General features: G+C 35.6%; 1 protein-coding gene across 25 annotated transcripts in view; it reads left to right on the forward strand.

Annotated features, from left to right (window-relative positions):
* EPB41 (erythrocyte membrane protein band 4.1) overlaps positions 1 to 21,142 on the forward strand; it is a 199,325-nt gene that overhangs the window by 147,162 nt on the left and 31,021 nt on the right. For 7 of the 25 annotated variants that reach the window (XM_059136905.1, XM_059136891.1, XM_059136886.1 and 4 more), the window contains exons 13-16: positions 3,488 to 3,544; positions 3,707 to 3,748; positions 4,723 to 4,785; positions 9,331 to 9,507. In XM_059136905.1, coding sequence (XP_058992888.1) covers positions 3,488 to 3,544; positions 3,707 to 3,748; positions 4,723 to 4,785; positions 9,331 to 9,507 — 339 coding nt within the window. Of the gene's footprint in view, positions 1 to 3,487; positions 3,545 to 3,706; positions 3,749 to 4,722; positions 4,786 to 9,330; positions 9,508 to 11,281; positions 11,333 to 11,714; positions 20,083 to 21,142 lie in introns of those variants that run through there. The other 18 variants (XM_059136889.1, XM_059136899.1, XM_059136900.1 and 15 more) reach the window with 9 other exon arrangements.

Consider the following 21,142-nt stretch of genomic DNA (forward strand, 5'->3'; position numbering starts at 1 on the left):
GATTCTTGTAGAGTTCTCACAAAGTTATTTCTTCTTTACTCTTTCTAAAAGAAAGCATTCCCCATGAACCTGTAAAATATTTTCATAGAATTATGTCATGAAGACTAAACCATCCGAGAAGTTTTCAGGTAACCTACCTACACAGTTAACTAACTTATATCTTAAAAAAAAAAAAAAAAGGTGCCTATAAAGCACATCAGCATTGTGATCATCTGCTTTTAAAAATAATTTTTACTCATCCAGAAGGAATCTCCACATTCCTTTTTAAAGGTAATCTCTGCTAATAGGATTATAATAGAATTTGATTTCCTAAGATAAGTATATGAGCAACATACCCGGAGAATATCCCAATTAGTATTACATAAAGCACTTCTATGCGGTTGTTCAAATCAAATTGTTTACAAAAGGCAAAGATCCTTGTGTAGGATCTGAGTTGCTTATAGTTCTGCGTTGATTGTACCGCAGTCTCTGATCTTGTTGAAAAATCACCAATTAGTAGGTTTCCCAGGACTAACAGTAGCTGGACTGATATTCAATGTGTTGATTAGCCTTTTAAGCACATTTAGGCTGTGATGTAGTTGAGATGTTCAGAATTACTGACATGTCAACAGTGATACTTGTGTTTAACAGGAATTACTAGAGGCAGTGCTTTTTTCAAAATTATGTTTTTATATGTCTGTTAAGAAAGTTAAAGCCCCCCAAATTTTTTAAGCCATGGAAGACCTTAGTAAGTGCTCTTATCTTGGCAGACGAATTAATCCTGTTCTTCTGGACCCAGTTCAGTGTCTAGTTTATCTGTAGAGCAGCGGCCAATTTGGCTTTGTTTTGACTGTATTAAAACAAAACAAAACAAAGCTGTTCTACATGACATGCCATTTTTACTGTCCTTTGAGACCAACTTAAGTCTAAACAGAGAAAAAAAATTGAGCAAATGGTAGAAATTTGCTTTTTTTTTTTTTTAACCTAGCCAGATGTGTATGACACTGGCCATTAGGTTCAGTATCCACAGTGCCTTTTTAAGGTTAGACTACCTCAGTTTTTAATGTTAGGATATCTCATCTGGCACTTTTGACTATTCCTCCATTTGTTATACTAACTGGAAAGTGTTGGATTATTGGAGTTGGCAAAGGAATCTTTATGAGTGGCTAAGATTCCTTTGGTGTTCTGCTAACATACTTGTTCTTTTTTTTTTTTTTTTAGAGATTTTGTGTATTTATTTGAGAGAGAGGGAGTGAGCAAGCATGACTGGGTGGCAGAGGGAGAAGCAGGCTCCCTGCTCCCAGGACCTTGAGATCATGACCCAAGCCAAAGGCAGGTGCTTAACTGACTGAGCCACCCAGATGCCCCCATACTTGTTCTTTGGCCTATAAGTCAGACACAGGTATCAAGAACAGGTTCCTGTTGCTCTTGGAACCTGATAGAGGGGAGAGATCACTTCCTGGTCTATGCTTCCCATTTAAGTACCAGTAGGTGGTTTTCTTGCTGATTAATTCTGGTATGTATATGTTTTGAGATACTTACATAAAGATCAGACTGAAAACCACCTCTGATAACCTTCTGTAATAGTAGGGACAGAATTAAGGATGACTCTGAGTTGATTTTATTTGTAACAATAGAAAATAATTATGGAGTTTACCTGAAGCCATAGTTATTATATAAAGCAATAGTGTAATAAAATAACCTTGTAACACTATATAAATTTCATTAGCTAACACGAATTTGGCGCCAGATAGAAGTAGCTTTTTGCATCTTGAGTCATTTGACAAGACCTATGTTGCAGGTGTGGAATAGTACCTCGCCCCTATGCACACCTTTATCTCATTTAATGTTCTCTGAAGGGGCTTGACTACCTTTGCTACTTGGCCTCCACTTTAGACTGAAGTAGGGGCCCTCACTTTGTTGCTGTTAGAAAAAAGCAAAAGGTCATTATTCATTGAAACAAGTAATTTAAGCTTTACAAAATAATTTTTTGTAAAAAAATTTTTGGATATTTTTTTTTATTTGTTTGACACAGAGAGAGAGAGAGAGAGAGACAACAAGAGAGGGCATACAAACAGGGGGAGTGGGAGAGGGAGAAGCAAGCTTCCCGCTAAGCAGGGAGCCCAAGCGGGGCTCAATCCCAGGACCTCCTGGGATCATGACCTGAGCTCAAGGCAGTTGCTCAATGACTGAGCCATCCAAGTGCCCCTGCAACATAATTTAAAACTGCTATTTGCTAAACATTCACTACTTTGTGGGTATATTGTCTCCACTTTTTCAATAAAAAACTTAGGTGAAATAAGTTGCTAATGACCACACATTAAATATAATGGGATTCATAGTAGAAATGACACAAATTATCTGTTATCCTGGTAGTTAAAAGTACTGTAGCTGGATGTGCTTATGATTTGACAGTATCACAAAATTTGGTGTTATGTTCTCTACATTCCGTCCTAGGGAAAATAGCACAATGACATTATACTCCAAGGTAATGCTGCCAAGTGTGATTAAAAAGAATGTGTCAAAACCACAGATTGGTGAGGTTCTATAAAGAAGTTCATGATACAAAGTGACTGATTTGATCCTTAATAAAAAATTTTCCAATTTTGAAATACCTACTGCTTTAGGCATTGCTCACTCTAAAACGCTTCCTCTTAAAAGTCCGTTTGGGTTTCTTAAATTCATACTTGCTCCATTTGGGGTCTATAAAATGACTATTACTAAAGGCATTTCAAAGCTAGGCAGGAGGCCGCAGTTATTCTCTTCCTACTATTAAGGATGAATCTTATTTATCCACCAAACACAAGGGCTCCCGCTCTCTGGAGAGGAGATTACAGATTGCTGAATGTTGCAGCTGAGCCCTATGTGTGCTTATTTATAAATCAGCCATGGAAGTAATTGCATGCATCAGTAACAATTTGAATTGAGTTTATTTTGATGTTTTGTTGCCTAATAAACTCAAAGTGAAAGTGCCTCCTTAAATATATTGATCAACTAACAATTTTTTTTTGTATTTATGTTCTTTGTGTTTATTATATGTGTGCTTTAACTGTAAAGATTTTTTTTTGTTTTTGTCATGTATGTCCTACCTTGATATCTTCATTTGTAAATTCGTTTTTAAGTGTTAAAGTACTTCTAGATCATAAAAAAAAGCCAAAACAAAAACACATGCCTTATTTAAGCCCAAATTATTTTTTGTATAAGTACTTTTTTATTAATAAGTGTTAAAAATGTTTTCTTCATCAGTGGAATAATTATCGTAATTTTCTTTTACTATCATTTGGCTGTCCAAATTACCTCTTCAGCCTTGAAAATATGATGGTGAACTAACAGATGACCATTGAAGAGTAATGTCCTTTCCTGTCACACCCCCATAAGACTGCATCATGTTGATCATGTATCAGCTTATTTTGCAACCAGCTTAAAGATGCGGCTTATTTAGAAATAATGCTACTCATAGAAACCTACTAACCTGAAATGTTTTTACCACTTTATTTCTTAAATGTAGGTGGAAAAAACCCACATCGAGGTCACAGTACCCACCTCAAATGGTGACCAAACACAGGTTTGTGCCAACAGGCCACTTGTTCCTTTTCTCCTCCCTCCTCAATTTTTTTTTTCTTCTCCCCAACTCCCTTCCCTTAAAAAATATTATAAAGGTTCAAACAAACTTCATTGAGCCAATATTTTATCATTTTTCTTTTTTTTTTTAATAATGGCAAAACAGAAGCTTGCAGAAAAAACTGAAGATCTGATAAGAATGAGGAAGGTCAGCCATTTTTCACTTTCACAAAACTGCATTATCGTCACCCATGCTGACTTCTACAGTGCATTAAAAAGACAGTGATCCATTCTTTTCATTGATTTCTCTTCATCAGAAATTGTTTTCAAGTCGCAGATATATATTTGCACACATATATATTTGCATACACTCACATATATGTGTATAGCGAAGAAATTATAATCCTATACTATTTGTTGAAATTTTTCATTAAAATAAACCTCTCAGGAGGAAAATGCCTTTTTAAAAACAATGAAGTAACTAGTGAAGACCAAAACTATCCTTCATATTTAAACTTGATAAGAAATATTTCAGTGGCATCATATTCTTGGAAACGGACAATATTTGATACATACTTACTATGAAAAACATAGCAGCAACACCTGGCATTGTTCATAACTGTGTGTTTTGCTGCTCTGTGCCCATTCTTCCGAAATATAGAGAGGGATGTATCACTCCTTACTGAAGAGAATATTGACTAATCGTGTATAAAGTGCCCTTAGATCTTTCTTATGAAAGGTATTAGAAATGTACCTACTGTGGTATTACTAAGTATGAACTATGTCTCAGGAAGGTAAATAACATTTTACAGCATTTCTCCATGCTGTGGAACATGGGATTTCAAAGCTTCTTAAAGTCATGGACTTTAAGATAACTCTCAAACAGTTGAATTTCAAAAATGAGCATAAAATAGCTTACTATGTAAGAAGCCAATGAAGCCAGGAGCACTGTCTATTTAAATAAGGTCATCACTTTCTTCCATCACTCATGAATAGGGTCATCCATTTTCTAGTGGTAATGTGTTCTGTGTGTGTCCTTGTAGTTTTGTGACCATTTCATGTTGGCATATGCTGCGCTGTGGACATCTAATTTTTTTGGTTTGCCAATTTGCAGTTTTTTCCCGCAAGAACAACATTTTAATTTTTTATGCTTTTCTGTTTTTCCCTCTTTCATTTTCACAGAAAAAGAGAGAGAGACTAGATGGTGAAAACATTTATATCAGACATAGCAATTTAATGTTGGAGGTTTGTATGAACTTGAAGCTTATTTCAGTTGGTTGCCTATACCTTCTGCATTCTTTGCAATCACCCCTTTCTTTACGCTGCGTTTGGTTTTGCATGCCATTGCATGAAAGAATTTTAGGTTTAAAATGCTTTTGCATGTTGGTAAACATGAAGATATGCAACCATCTCTCCTTCTGACTCTTTAGTTTTCATCTGTCATACTTATCTAAAAAATATATGATTGGGACTACCTCTGCTTCTTGCGGTTCCATTATTTTACCAACCTGTAGAAAATTCAGTATCCCTGTCAAAAACTCCTTGAATTTTCCAAGAATATAAACTCCTGTGTGTCCCAGGCATCAAATTTGTAGTATAGTTTTCATCTTCTGAACTGGGTGTGGAAAAGTAGGAGAAATGATCCCAATTCAAAAATGGACTTAAAAATTGGAGATATCAAAAAGTGACAGGACAGTCAGGAAAGAAAAAAGATACAGGAAGGAAAGAGGGGACCTGGTATTTAATCTGTAGTTAATATAAGATAGTTTAATTATAAAAACAGGTCTGTGGGCATAAGATGATTAATTTAAAGATAAGAAAATTGAGCCTTAGAGAAATTTAATTTGCCTGTGGTCACAAAGCCAGTAAATTGGTAAAGCTAGGTTTTGAGTTAGGGTCTATCTATCTATCTCTATTAAACTTCGTTTTTTCCATTCAGAAATAGCAACATACTATCTACTCTAGGAATTGTAAGGTCATTTTCTCATTACATTCAACAATGATTTGCTTTTTACCAGAGTTGTATTAGTATATTTAGCTAGTTTGGAGCTCTACCTTGAACAGGGAAATATGAAACTAATTAGAAGAGTAGGGGAACTCTATGAGGAAGAAGTAGAGAACATGGAGTTATCTATATGGAAAACACTGAGGCTACATTAGTTTACACTACACAAAGACTCATATATATAAAAGTTGACCAGATTATCTTACGATTTTGCTCAAGACAGAGCCAAAAGAGATGAATATAACTGATACTGGGGATTTAACTTAAACTTGAAGGAAACATACATACAGAGGAAGATGATAAACATTGTTTCTGCATTCAGGAAACTTAACAATGTGTAGAAGTAGGGAGGATAGAAACAATAAACAGGTAAAAAATAGCAATAAAATGATATCAAGTTATTATGGAAGCTGTGACAGAAATAAGTGGTATGCTGTGCTAAGAAAGGAAATCTCTGAATAAGATGGGAAGTTCTCTTTGGAGAGAGAACATGCTAGCTGAGACCTGAACGATGAACATACAAGAAATGTACTAAATAGTATTAAACTGGAAATCTGAAGAAACTTTAAAATAGATCTCTGGTTTAATATAATGACCTCTAATAGTTACTTAACCTTGTCCTATTTTCTGTCAAAACATACCTTTTGGGTGCTTGCAAAGTATAGGGTACTTTAATAAAAACAATAAAAATTTTGGCCAGCCTTCATTAATCACATACTGTATGATTGGCATAATACCAAATACTTTATGTACATTTACCTCATGTAACATGAAGTTTTTTAAGGCTGGACTCTAGGATATTTCAAACTCGGCAGCTAGATCTCTGCTTGATTTCGTAACTAAGACTAGACGTGAATGGTTCTGCTTCTGGGATTAGGAAGAATTACAGAGGTCAGATGATGTCCTTGTCCTTGGCAATGTAACATCTCCCAGTCCCAAACATGCCTTTTTCTTTACTAGTCCATCTTTAGTGCTTCCTTTTGACTGGAACCTGCAGTACCAATCATATATTTGTCATTTGTTCAATGAGGTGTGTTATGGCTTCTGAGACTCACAGAGTCCCTGTGTGTGATGTGTTTTTTTCCCCAGCACTGCATTGATAGCAACAAGAGGGGATTTCTAAATAAGTGTGTGTTTGATAATTAAAACTACTAACTACTTTTTGAGAACATTTTATATTTAATGGTTTGGTTTGGCTGCTGCTAAAATGATAAGATGATAAGTATCAAAAAGTATCTAGCCTAAAAGCAGCCAAAGTAGTTTGGCTAACCATCATTCTCTAGTTACAGTAAAAGAAGAAAAATCTCAAAAATTGTCTCCCTTCCACCCCATAAGGATGTTCTCTCAAGTTATCTGTCACTCTAGCAGGGTTTTTTTTTTTTTTTTTTTTTTTTTGGTAAAGCATCTCTCCTGCCCCACTCCCACTAATGCTTTGTTCTGGCCAAATAAGGTCGAGTTCATTTTTAGATCTACCGCCTCCTCCTCCATCTCCCAGAGAGAACCTGTAGCAAGTGTCTGTGACAAATTCTATTTGGAACAGGTCCCTTTGAGATCTTAATTTTACTCTGTGCCCCCACAGGTTTCTAACAGAGCCAGCTAAGAAGGATGGAGAAAGCTCCTTCAGAAACTACCGATTTTATTGAAATATTTATTTTCTCAGGTTTCAAGCCAATCAAAAGCTAGACAAGAAGAGTAACAACTCACCACTCTCATATTAAAAGGCAAACATAGAGAGTTATGGTTTTACCATAGCATCTTGCTCATTTTTGTTTTGTTCCATTCATACTTTAACTCTCCCAAATGTGTTAAGTTGTTCTTGGACCAAGCAGATTTAATTTCCAGTTAGGAGCTGGGTCACAGGGACTTACATGCCTTGTGGGTCTCAGTTGCTCAGCCTATTACTGGGTCTTTGACCAAGCTTGTTCATGCTTTTCTTTAGCTAGTAAACATGCTTTTCTTGCTTTCAGCTAGAATAAAAGTGCACACTGTTGTTTCCTCATGGTGAAGCCCATATTCATAGGCTATACTCACTTTTCATCCCAACAAGCAAGAGGTAATTTTTATGGGGAAGCTACAGGATTGTCCATTTTGGGTTTAGTTTTCTCTTTGATCTCGAAGCAAATATACATGGTTTAGTCTTACAAAAATAAAAGAACAGATTAGTAAGTGAATTTTCTGAATGAATATCGCCAGAATCAAAATTATGTCATGTGCCTCACCAATTCTTTTTCCTATGCTATTTTCCCTTTGACATTGCTTTTGAAAACATTTCATTTAGTTGAAGCATGCGTGGCTCCAGAAATTTTTTTGAAAATTTTATTTAAATGAGTTCCAATTTTTCCCCCCAAATGTGGTGGTTTTCCACAGAAGGAAGGAAGGAAGGAAGGAAGGAAGGAAGGAAGGAAGAAAGAAAGGCTAATCTCAAAATTTATACAGCATATTAAAAGATATATTTAATATTATGCTTTTCTTGGATACAGAGCTGCCGTGATATATAATAAACACAGAATTTTTAGCATTCATCAAGTGACAGGCTCCCACATATTTTGATCTCAAGCACGGATCTGAGCTTTTTTGGAGAAGTATGTTGGACAAAGAACATTTCAGTTTTTGTCTTTAAATTGTATTTCCCATTTTATTTCTGACCAAGTCTACTTTTTAAGTTTTATTTGCCTCCTGTTACATAAACCTGAATGTTATTTCTAGTTTTATTAACCTTTGTTTTGATCCTTTCCCCCTGGAATATCCCATTTAAGGGATATTAAACCTAGTTGTCCACTATCCAATTCTGCTGGAACAGTTGAGATATTTTAAACTGTTGAGGAGATATATAAGGTATTTGATGAATTCTTGTTAAATTACTTCCAATCCATTCAAAGTTACTGGAAGGTCCCTATTTTGAATTCTACTAAGGGAGGAAGTAAAGCTGTCAGAAGCTGGAAGGCATAAGGCCCTTATTTATTTATTTATTTATTTTAAGATTTTATTTATTTGCTTGAGAGAGAGAGCACAGAGGGCAAGGGAGGAAACAGACCCCCATTGAGCAGGGAGCTGGATTTAACTCAAAGCACGAATAGTATTGGTAAAGAAAAAAAGCCATCATATCACACACCTGAGTGATTTTTCATAGATAATAACAATTTGCTCTCAAGGCTTGGCCAGGAATTCTAGTGATAAATTCTTATAACAAGAAAGGGCTGTTCCTGTTCATCAAAACCAGTAATACCACCTAGTATTAAGGAAGCAGAATTATCTCCAGGTATAAACAGAGGGATGCTGTATGATTGCAACTCACCAAAGCAAAACAACCAATGGTGGCAGTTGCATCTTTTATCATGTCCTTTGTTTAATAGCTGCTTCTTGTCTACTGCTATCTGCCTGAGCTGAGCCTCAATCAGTTCTTATCAAGATGAGGCTAACTGATCTGTGATATCACTCTCTTGGGATGAGGAGTTGGAGATCTAGCCCTCTGTCTTAATGGGAAGAAAAGTTGCAAAATTAAGGAGTGAGGTCTGTGGGTTACAAAACTGCTAAGAATTGTGGGGTTATGATGCTTCACTGCTTCCAAGAAAAGCACCTCATTTAAAAAAAAAGAATACTAAAAAAATGCAAGCAAATATACCATGTTGTATACTTAAAATTTGAATGCAATTTATGGATTAGTAACATCTGCCCTGGATGTGGTGTGTTTTCTGCCAGTGCCCATATAGTCTAGTGGGCTTCCCCTGATGTGTTTTTTTCCTCTGAGTATTTATTATTTTGCATGTTTGTCCTTTCAACTGTAGGATTTAGACAAAAGTCAAGAAGAGATAAAAAAACATCATGCCAGCATCAGTGAGCTGAAAAAGAACTTCATGGAATCTGTACCAGAACCACGGCCTAGTGAATGGGATAAACGCTTATCCACTCACTCCCCATTCCGAACACTTAACATCAATGGGCAGCTTCCTACAGGAGAAGGAGTGAGTACTTCGTCCACGTGACCACTTGTGAGAATGAATGAAATAAACGTTACTGTCTATTAAATGTTCTGTATATAAGTAAAGTAAGTTTAGAGCTGAAATTTAGCTTTGGTTCCTCACCAGTTCATTGCAGCTTTAAGGCATTCATAATCAAACACTTGTTTTTAAGTCATATGGGCTACCCAGTCGAATTATAGGAGCCGTTTAGAGCTACCATTAGATGACTAGGCTCTTGAGAACTGCCTCCTTCTGGTTAGTGTGTGTTTACAAATTGATCATAAGCCAGTGGAACTTTGTGTTCAAACTGTGCCTCCAAGGACCAGAGAGTTTACTAAATTTAGTAAGGTCAGAATTGGAACAGGATAAACATTTTTTTAAACTTTATTTGAACATTTGCACAACTGAGAAATGTCTGGAATGGTTGACCACAATTATATAATAAACGAAGGAGACCTCTAAGCCAGAGAATGCAGAACACCACACATTAATGATTATATTTCAATTTTAGAAAAATTATTGACAGTTCATCTTTATGAGCAGCTTCAAACTTTTAACATGTTGTTTTGTAAGATAGTCACAGTTAGAAGAAGTTGGAGATACCTTTCAGGCTGGTTTTTTTTGTGTGTGTGCTGTTGTCATACCTGTTGTAGAAATCCTATGTCTGACTAAATGAATCTATGTGATGAAATATCTTAAAAGTTACCTTAAGCATATATTTAAAAATTCTTAATCTTTAGCTTATACAGGTTAATATTTATATAAGTAGTCACAATGATTTAATGAATAATGATAATAATTTTTAATATTCCTGGTTTTCACCAATAGCAACAGCAATTCTAGTCAAGAAAGGTAGTGATGTCTTAATAATGTTAAAAAAAAAAAAAAAACCTGTTTTTAAATTCAGAATTCATGGTAAACTATTCAACTTTGTTTAGTTTCTGGAACTGGAGAAGATGATAAAAGTTGACTCGCAGAAGGGACTTTTTATCTTTTTCAAAATGCGATTGAAATTGACCAAGAATTCTCCAAGTAGAGTCCGACCAGTTTCACCAAGTAAGACTGGAGAATTCCTGAATGATGGGTAGCTAGTTACCGGGGGTGACAGGATGCTGTTGTTTCTATTCTTCAGCCTCCATTCCTTGATGTAAATGGACATCAGTTTTAGATTCTAAATCTAGATAATGTAACCTGAACTGAGACAGTGACTGCTTTCTATAGCTCTAGATTTCAGGAGAAACGCCATGTTGCTGTCTTGCCTGATTAACTGTCTCTCTAAACCATAGCTGCTTATTTTCTAGAAGCTTTCTTTTTGACTTTGTAGAAGTAATAAAAGATGCTCGATTACTTTGAAAAGTAATTTAATACTCTCTTGGATGAAGTTTGGTAAATTTGAATCAGTCTCCATTTCCAGAAAATATCTTCTATCTTAATAGAAACCTTTCAGAAATCATCTCAGGGCTGGTTGGAAATGGGTATGTCATTCTGTGGACTTTAAAGAAAGGACTTTTATAAATGAGATTGGTGGGGAGTACTTGAGCCACTTTAGCTCTGTGCTTCTGTATATTACTCCTCTAAATGAATAACAGAATAAGTAAGAACTGTCCTATGACAACCTTTTTTAAAGGATAACTCCACTTTCTGGCATATCTTACTTTTTCTTCAATGATGAGGGCAATATTTCTGTTCTTTGGGGATACGTATCCTCTTCCGACTTTGGCAGCATTGTTGTTGCGTTGCGAGGCTACTGAATTTTATATAATTTGTGTATGACCAGGTGAAGAAAACCTCTGTCCTTCCCTCGGAAAGAAAGGTTGGTGGGCCAGAGGTAAAGCTGCTGTTATGACTCGTGCTTCTCAATCCGAATTTGCTCTTGTCATGGCACTAAGCAGATATTCCCCCAGAACTGAACAGCAGCTGCTGAGTAATTTTTTTTTCTTTTGGCTCTACTAGTAAATTCACACTCCACTGCCTTTTGACCTAACACATAACATTTCCACAGCTGCAGCTTTTGCAGCTTTCAATTTGCTTATTTCGGCGCATGGCTGGTTGAAAAGCTGCATGAAGATGTAAATATGTATTCAGAGAGAAAATGAATTTAATTGTACCCTATTCTTTTTATGTTGTCTTTCTTCTCCCTTCTTATATTCTTTTAAAAAATCATTATGATTTTGCATCCTTTCTTTCCTTTTTTCTTTTTTGCTGACCAGTCCCCAAGCTACTTTCTCCCTGATACATATCACTTAGGGGTGTGCAAAGAACCTGTGTCAAAAGTCCAAACTGATCAGAGAAGGCTGGCCCAACTGAGAGAACTTAGAGCCAAATTTTTCCTTTCATAGATAACATCTCTTGACTAGATGGCAGAGCACAGAAATTGTTGGGGGAGGAAAAACTTCTCAATTGGACATTTGGAAAAGGCAACTTACCTTAAAATGGTCAAAAACTCTGCTTAATGTGATGTATAAACCTTCATGATGGTTGTTACTACTATTATTTTTAATCATGATTCTGCAAGAGAGGGAGGACATTTACAGTTGTTGAGATTTGTGGGGGGGGGGTGTTGTTTGTTTTTGGTAGACCTTGGAGGCACATACAAACTTTTATACTTTTTTCTTTTGCAATCTTTAAAATGTATGGGATTAAGATTTTTATTCCCTTGACAAAAGCTAATTGCTGTTGAACTGTTGCAGTTTTTTAAGTCTATATGAAGGGGATATGAGGATAACTTTTTATATTCTGCCATTCTGTTTGTAATAAAACTAACTTTTCTCATGGCGAGAAGAATGCTTCATTATTGGCTTTACCCAAGTGATCTAAGAAAAATTGGCAGCACTAAAGCAATGAAAAATGACCAATATTCATATATGAGTATCCTTGAAGGAGGAAAAATACTCTTGCTAAGGAAGTTGAGTAATTGCTTGAACTTTCAAGACTTCTAATGTTCATTCATTCAAAAAATTATCTGTTGAATACCCGACTATGTTATAGAGACTTTGCTGGGACAAATTGCCAAAGTAAAGTAAAATAAAGAGAGTCCCAAAAGATCTTCCCAAATCCTTTGCACATCCCCAAGTATCATTTTTGAGCATTTTTCCATCTGTCATTTTGTTCATCTTTCTCTGTCTTTCTTGATCTTCTGCCGTGAAAGCAGACACAGCAACGTGCTCTGTTAGTGCAGGATGAAGAGAAAATTAAAAGGCAAGAGAGATCTACTGAGAGAGCCTTGCCCCAGCAAGACAATGAAGAAATTCTTCCCAAGGTTTCTATTCCAATCCCTGAGGATCACAAGTCTCTCAAAAAGTGCCACCTCTACTCTAGTACTTTATCATCTCCTCGTATTCCTTTCATGATGTCTTTTCTCGTGATTCTTGCGTTGGCTGTTTGGTGGTTGATCTTTCTGTGATCGGAAAACAGGGTGCTCATCCGAAATGTCAAGACTAAAACCATTGAACTTTTGTCATTTACTTCTACTGTGTTATCTCCTGTATGATATACCCTTTGATCGTCATAGTTCACTGTCCTAGGGGAGCTCTTTTTGATCATTTTTCTGTCAATAAAATGTTGCTCTTCGTAGAATGTGTATTGTGGGGTACAAAGGAGTAGCAATGGATTGCCCAAGCCAGCTTTTCCTCACTGATGCTTAACAAGTTCAGAGAAATCAGATATAAGTATGTGACAGTCGGTACTTTCCCCCAAAAGGTTTAACTCTTCTGTCCTGCATGTGTGTATTGTTCACTGCTGTTATGTCCTCTTCTCCACTGTTAACAAGCAAAGCAGGATACTCATAGAAATATTTGATGGAATATTTCCTAATCTTCTATAGTCATTTGTGTGGCATGGGCTCTGTAGTTTAAAAAAAAAAAATTCAACTTGTTAATTTTTCAAAAGCCTTAAAATGATACATTTTAATCTATGAATCCATAACCACTCCTTTTCTTGAGATATCAAACCAGTATATACAAAGGCCTTTTTTGGAAAAGGGCTTTGACTTCTGTGGCCTTCTTATGTGTATTTCTGAAATGTACAGGGAAAAACATCTTTATCCTGCCTGGTCTATAGAAGGGATCTGCAAAGGTTAAATGCCAGCTTTTCACAAGTAGAATGTTGAAGGTTCAAGGAAAATGGTGCTGTGCTGGTGCCCCTTAGCCTCCAGCCAGGGCTGAATTTACAGACCACTGTACCCATCTTTAAAAGTCCTAGAATACAGATTTATTCAAGATCTGTACATAAATATACCCTTCTCTGAATTAATACTGTGTTATTTCTTTATGACTTAAGTAATTATATTGCTAGAAGCAATATTTAGCCGTTATCACAAGCTTAAAAAATATATATTGATATATTCTGTTTTCCTGATAGACTTCAGACCTGTTTACTCTTACATTTGTGTTGAAATCAATTGTTTTTAATTGATGGCTTTGTGAGCTAAAGCTCTATCGTGACAAGTATGTGTCCCTCTGTTTGCATGTTGATTTTTAAGGCTTCGCTGAAGAAAATATGGGTGTGCTTTGTTTTCACAACACAACTCAGATGTCTAACCTGTTATTTTTTACCTCGGTATTAATGACATCTTGCATGCAGCTTACTTTTTATGGCACTTGGATGTACCAATATGGATGCTTTGGTTAATGTCTCAAATATTTGTTTTGAAATCTGAGTTCATGGGGTTATCAAACTGAGATTTTTGCACTTTGTTTTACTTCTCAACACTTTTAGTTGATGAAACTTCTAAACAAGACCTTTTGTTTTTAAGATGATGGCTTCTTACAGCAAAAAAGAAAGAAAGAAGGAAAGAAAGAAAGAACACTAATGCCAAGAATCTTTTGTCCTTCAACACCCACCACAATTCTATTTTTCTCTGGAGACATGTAGAAATAATTCTCTGGTATTTCCTGAAAACTGCTCTTCTGTCATCATAGGCTTTCCCCCCAAAATGGGAAAAGAAGTAAGGGCAGGTTGAATTTTAAATTCTTATATGGGTGTGTATCTTTCACATCACAGGCTATGTCTGTGTATAACAAATATTTTGTAACTAAGCATATTTCTTGATTCACTCATAATAAGAAAAGAGAAACTTCAATCAATCTAACACATTGCAAAGCTGTCCTCTGACACAGAAAGTGATTATCCTAAGTAGTCCCCTTTGTCTTTGAAGTAGAAATGTAAGAGCTTTCCTTATGAAATAACAAAACTGTAACATTGGTTAGAGTCTTCTAAAATTTTTTCAGGAAACTGAAAAGGAAATAATCAGAATTTATTGTTACTTTAATAATGGCTTATGATTATATTTTCAGTTTTCATCCTGGTACACAGCTTTTTATTAACTATTATTGTAAACTTCACCTTGGATTTTGTTTCCCTTTGTATTAGAGTGATTCCAAGTCCATTAAAAGTCCAGCATAAGTCAATAATATTTTTCAGTGTTTTGAAGTGCAGCATGAGTCCTCAGAAATCCTTACTGATGGTTAAAGGAGAGGCACTTTCTCTGATTAATGAGATAAGAATGGTTGAGAGGAGAAGTGCCAAACCTTTGTGTTGGATTAAGCTGGTCAGTGCAGGTTCAAAAGATATACCCATCACAGTTAACAGAGGAAAAAATAGTAGACGTTATAGCTTTGTATTAACTACTGTTAATACTGCTGATATTTGTAACAAAGCTGTAAATAATCTTAGTTTCTTTCTCATATCTCATTCCATTCTGAATGCCAGAGACAGATCCAAGTAACTGTGTATTGGCTTTATTCTGGTTCAGCTTCTTAATGGCCAGTTGATAAATCAAATCAAAACAAAACAAAACAAAAACCAATTTGGACTAAAGGTATCAATACAGACCAGTAAAAAGTCTTAGGGTTTTTGCCTTGGTTTTGCTGTTAATCATTTCTAGGGTGATTCTGAGAAGTTCACTTAACTACTTGGTGCCCAGATTTCCACCTAGTAACATGGACAAACCTACCTCATGAGAATGAATCTGTAACGTTTTCCAGGAACCAGAAGTTCAGGTTGTTGTTGTTCATTTCTTGGTCTTTTGGGGACTGGGGAAATGAAAACTTAAAAATCAACAGACATTAATTTCTTAGAATTTTTTCATATGAAAGCAAGCATTTAAATAGTTGTGTTGATTTCTGTCTACTTCTTACTGGTATTTGACCAAGCACTTAAAACTACTGAAGGTAGAAATGTCTTTCCAAATTCATCGTACTCTTAAACAATTCATCTTATCCTTATGGTATTCTTACAGTGGACCAAACTTGAAAATAAACCCAGCATCAATCTTTGGACCTATCTTTTAGCCATTTTCTTATGCTAACACTTAGAATATGAAGGAGATTCAGTTCATGTGGATCAATTTTACAACTTGTTTACATCTCTGGTAAAAGTTTTGGAGGGAGAAAATGATTCCATTGACTAATATTAGACTGGGGATTTTCTGTGGATTAGGTTTCCATTTGTCATCCTAGATCCTAGTACATTTCTTTCTAGTAAATGTTGTAAAAATTTCTCTGAATTTTCTGTGGCTATAAGCAGATTTACTGTCTCCTACATTCCTGAGTTACTTCTATAATATTTCCTACAGATAAGCATGGAGAATATACTAAGCATAAGAGGTTTGGTTGTTTTTTTAAATGGTATTAGCAAGCAAAATTTATACTTGGGCTTTACCTAGTGATCATATATTTACAAAAGGAAGACAGAAAATTCAAAAATAGTATGAGACACTTTTTCACATTGTTGCTGTTTTGTTTTTTCCCCCCCAAAAGTATTGAGTATAGTAAAGGTATATAAACTTCTCTTCAGTTTCCATCCCTTGTATTCTTTACAGAAATTAGAAAATCCCAAACTTCTTTACAGCATTCTCTACCACACTGAGAAAAAAATGTTGCTTGTTTTCATTGCACTCAAACTAATCCTGTTGTTTGTAATTTGGTACTAGAAATGGAGATGAGTCCTTGTTCTGTTCTCCCTTATGCATGGCATGTGGGATAACTGTATTGGCCTCCTCCACATTGTAGTGGATAGTGGACCAATGAGTCTGCTCTCATTTCTGTTTCTGTTACCCCTCATGCCTTAGGATCTCCTTCTTTACTGCAGTAGAGCATGATACAAAGAAACAAACAAACAAATATTGGTATGGACCTGGGATTGGGCACTGGAAATGGTTAAGAAGGCATGGCTGTTAGAGGGAGGAAGCCAGAAGGCGAACAGGGATGGGTATGATCAACAATTAGAAATTCATGGAGTATTCACTTCATAAATGAAATTCTTATCTTACTAACACTTGAGAGACAAAAAGAAGTAGCCTGTTACTCCCACAGATCAGGAATACAGGCTAAAAGCTAAATAACTTCAATCATAGCCTAACTAAATGTGTGGGTGACAGGTCATTGAGGAAGTGTATGCTTTAGAAATGGTTTTCTAATCTTATGTGATTGATATACAGAGAACAGCCTCCCACTTTATAGTCAGAGTTCTGTTCACAGTAAATAATAGAGTAAATCTAACATTTCAAAGATAAGAGGGCAGGAGAAGCATCAGTCCCAACTATCTCTTCAGAACTCTCCCCACCCAAGTCATTAAAGGGTGCAGTTTAGTCTCTCATTTTCTTCTCTACTATTCTCTTTAAAGAAGAGTCTTCATATGTACACGATCCTAGCTCAATGAAACATAGAGACTAAAACTTAAGTGGGAACCATGGTTACTGCTATGCATTTATTCATTGCCCTCATTATGTATCGCAGATGCAAAGAGGCACCATTATCAGAATTTTAGGGTTGGATAAGCCCCAGATCCAACTCTTCTCCATTCCAATGCTTGACTCTTCTGTACCGTATCATTTAGTGATTTAAAACCATTTATGGACAAAGTGATCTCTAGCCTCCCAAGATACAGCATACTACATCTGGACATCTCTGATTTTTGCGTATACATCATTCTTATATTAACTCAAAATCTGTTTCCCTATAGATTTCAATTCTTGGTCCTGAATCGAAGCCTTCTGAAGAATTTTCTATCTTTCATATTATTTCATATTGAATTCACATAGTTAAATGTAACTCCCATGTTGGAATTAGTCATCGTTCTTGCCCTCAGATAACTTACCATCTGATATCCAGATCTGTCCCAATCTTCCTTCTAACATGTTATCCTGCCTTTTTCTTTCTTTTTCTAGCTGTCCTGGTTTTATCAGCTCATTTTCTTTCTGGCTCCGTTGCCCATCGGTTGCTTGCCAATGGTTTATTCATCTTATGTTCTTATCCATTCACTTGCCCTCTTTCTTAAAAAGAACATCTTGAAATTCCTGGAAATCCCTGAGCTTCTTCATAGATGACATAGGCACGTGGGATTTTTTTTTTTCTTTCTTTCTTTTTTTTTTTTTTAGATGAAAGGGAGGAGGTGGGATAGTTTTGTATCTTTGGAAACTTCTTGTAGACCAGAATCTGTTAACAAAACAGAATCACTATTCTATTTTGAAGGAGTATACTGCCAGAGGCGGCATTCTAGGTTTGCATGCCTTCTCTGACTGACTAATCTTTACATACTTTAGCACCCCCATGTGATTTAATTTATATCATTGTGCTATGGTAAACTTATGGAAACTTACTTTCTGTGTAACATTCTGATGATGGCTTAGATCCCCATCAAAAAAGTGGTATTAAAAATTTGAAATGACGTTAATCCATCTCTTTTAGCTTGTACCTGTCTCCTCAAAACTGTGAGATTCTCAAAGGTGAGAGTCTTTGTTTTATGCATCTTTGTTTGCCAATCTATCACCTTTGTATCTCAGATATATAACAAATATTTAAAATTTGTTAAATTGGATTAAATGATTAGTCACAGATGGTAATGGATAAACTCTAACTTTTCATGTAGAATCTCTTATATTGGGACACAGATTTATGCCAAATTAATCACCATAAGCCTAATCAGTATATGTGAGTAGCCCAAAAACTCATATATGAGCCAGAAGCCACAGTCTCTCTTATTAATCCTGTAGCATGGTCCGTGGTTTCTTTAAAGAAATCTCCTGTAGTAGGTGTCAGTCTCTCTTGTTAATATCTTATAATTTGGTTCAGTTAAGAGCTCTTACCCATTTATCAAAGGTAACAGCCAGCTGTTTTCCCTATGGAAGGTATTACTGAGACCGGGTGCTTATTTGTATGTATAAATGCATCTTGGAGTGTGACACCATAAAGGGAAACTGATATTTGACAATTTGTGTTTATCAAAATACATTGCAGAGAAGAGTTTGATCCTTTTTTCTTGGGTTTCACATGGTATGAAAACACCAAGTGTATCAAACTCTTGTGATATCAAGGGTTTTGTATATCAGGTAGACCAGGAGTTGGCAAACTTTTTCTGTAAAGGTTCAGATAATAAATATTTTAGGCTTTACGGGCCATATAGTCACTGGCATAACCACTCAACTTTGCCATAGAGAACAAACAAATGAAGATGAACGTTTTCCATCACTTTATTTATGGACACTGAAATTTGAGTTTCATGTAATTTTTGTGGTCACTAAATATCATTTTGTTTTCCATACCGTTAAAAAATGTAAAATCGTTCCTAGCTCATAGCAATACAAAAATAAGGAGTGGGCTGGATTTGAACTGTTGGCTGTAGTTTGCTGACTGACCCCTGACACAGGTCTAGAGAACCAGAGAACCGATAAATTTACTCTTTCTGCCTTTGTACTGTTTGAAGAGCTGTAGATGCTCTAGCATCTTTATTCAGTGTTGAAGTATTTTCGGTCTTGTTTATGACTAGAAATGGAAAACAAAATGCAATGCATTTTTTCTATTTATTTAGTAATTGTGGTGCACCAGAACTGTAATCTAACATATCTGTAACCATCACAGCACCCCTGCCTTTGTCAGTTTTCCAGATTGTTCAATGTTAACTGTCCTCTTAATATATTTAGCGATGAATTCAGCTAACCCCCTTGTTTGGTTTGGTTTCCAAGGGTCTGCTTTCATTTTCCCCTAAGGAATAAAGAAACAATTCCCAAATTCATTTTCTCTTTAGTTTTTAGAGGTATCTAACAAACGTGGTAAAGAACGTGAAATGATTTTTTACTCTGAAGTTTTGGTACACCTCAGTGTTTCAAACAGTTGTATAAATTTAAGGTTGGGAATCTAAGGAAAACATTTTAGAAGGGTTCCTTGTTCTAAATAAAGAGATTTCCCTAAGAGGATTCCCCCCCGATTTGGGGCCTATGAGGACAGTATTGACCAATAAGTCAGAATAAAATGAATTTATATCCTTTCGGGAGTGTCTTTGCTTCCTGGTTGACCTGGTCATGATTGTGTTCTGAAGAAGTTCTTGGTCTATGTTTAGCTTTGGGAGGTGCTTTCTAATAAATCCGTAAATTTACGTTCCTTTCCATTCTCTGGGCCAGGATGCTTTAGCTCTGATACTAGGCTGAATAAATTGTTTATCCCTTAGCAGTTCAGCAAGATATTTAAGCCTAAAGAAATCTGCTAAGAACTTCTCTTTTGGAACGTTTTCTTTGATATTTTTCTCACGTTATTTGCTGTTAATATGTAAATTTATCATGAATAAATCTTATTGAAAATCTGATTCTGGGTGATAGTAGTCATTAAGGAAATAGGAGCCAGCAATGCAGTATATAGATCCACTCAAAAAAGAAAAAAAAAGGTGGGGGGAGGAAAAAAAGGGAGAAGAAACTTCTGCGTCAGGGGATTAGCAAAAAAACATATCAAACATCATCAGTCTTTCTTGAAAAGTTCCCTTGTTTTTCCACGTTTTCACTCTTCTCTATGTCCCAGTAATTGTCTTTTGCTCAGTCCTAAAGCAGACATAACCTTGACATGTGTTCAGTTCTTGGAATATTAATGTTTTAAAATCAGCTTGGAACTCATTTGACTTATTTATACCAAGTGTTATAAATAACTTTTTTCTAACCATCTTAATCAGTCACTGCAACACATGTAATTGTCGCATCTGTTAGAAGCATTTTTAATATGCTGAGTTTGTCTTTTGTTTTTTTATAAAGCATGCTACAAATTAGTGGTTATTAACCATCCAGTATTGCCACTGTGATCATAGTGAAGAGTGAAGAATGGAGTGGGTGTGGATATGTGGGTGTGAGGAGAGCGTTCTCCTATAATATGGAATTAACAGAAGGTATACTGCTTTATTCACTTCACCTCCGGTAAACCTTATCTTTTATGTTAGTTCTAGATTCTATTGTATCACCCAGGTAATTACTTAAAACCAACACTCTACATTTTGAAGTGGTCTGTTTACTAGCTCAAAGTATGTACTTCATGGCTGTGTCTGAGTAGTATAAAATTTTGAAGAGTTTCTTCAAAGCCATGTTCTTTTTAGGAACTTGTTGAAAATGTTACAATGGAAAGTCATTTTCATTATTATAGGATTTTTCAGGAAGAGAAGATACAGCTAGTTAGTATCTAATAAGAGTTTCCTGTTGTACTTAGTTCTGTGGAATCAAAATGTTATTTTCTAGGTATTAAATTTTCTAGATACTAAATTGGGCCATGATTTTTTTTAAGTACTTATTATGCCTTTAATCATTTTTGGAATTGGGATTTCTGAGAAATCCTGCCAAATATATTTGTGTTCCATATTAAGTGATCAGAGTTTTTATACTGGTTAT

Source organism: Mustela lutreola, chromosome 10, assembly GCF_030435805.1.
Source record: "Mustela lutreola isolate mMusLut2 chromosome 10, mMusLut2.pri, whole genome shotgun sequence".
NCBI classification, from domain to species: Eukaryota; Metazoa; Chordata; class Mammalia; order Carnivora; family Mustelidae; genus Mustela; species Mustela lutreola.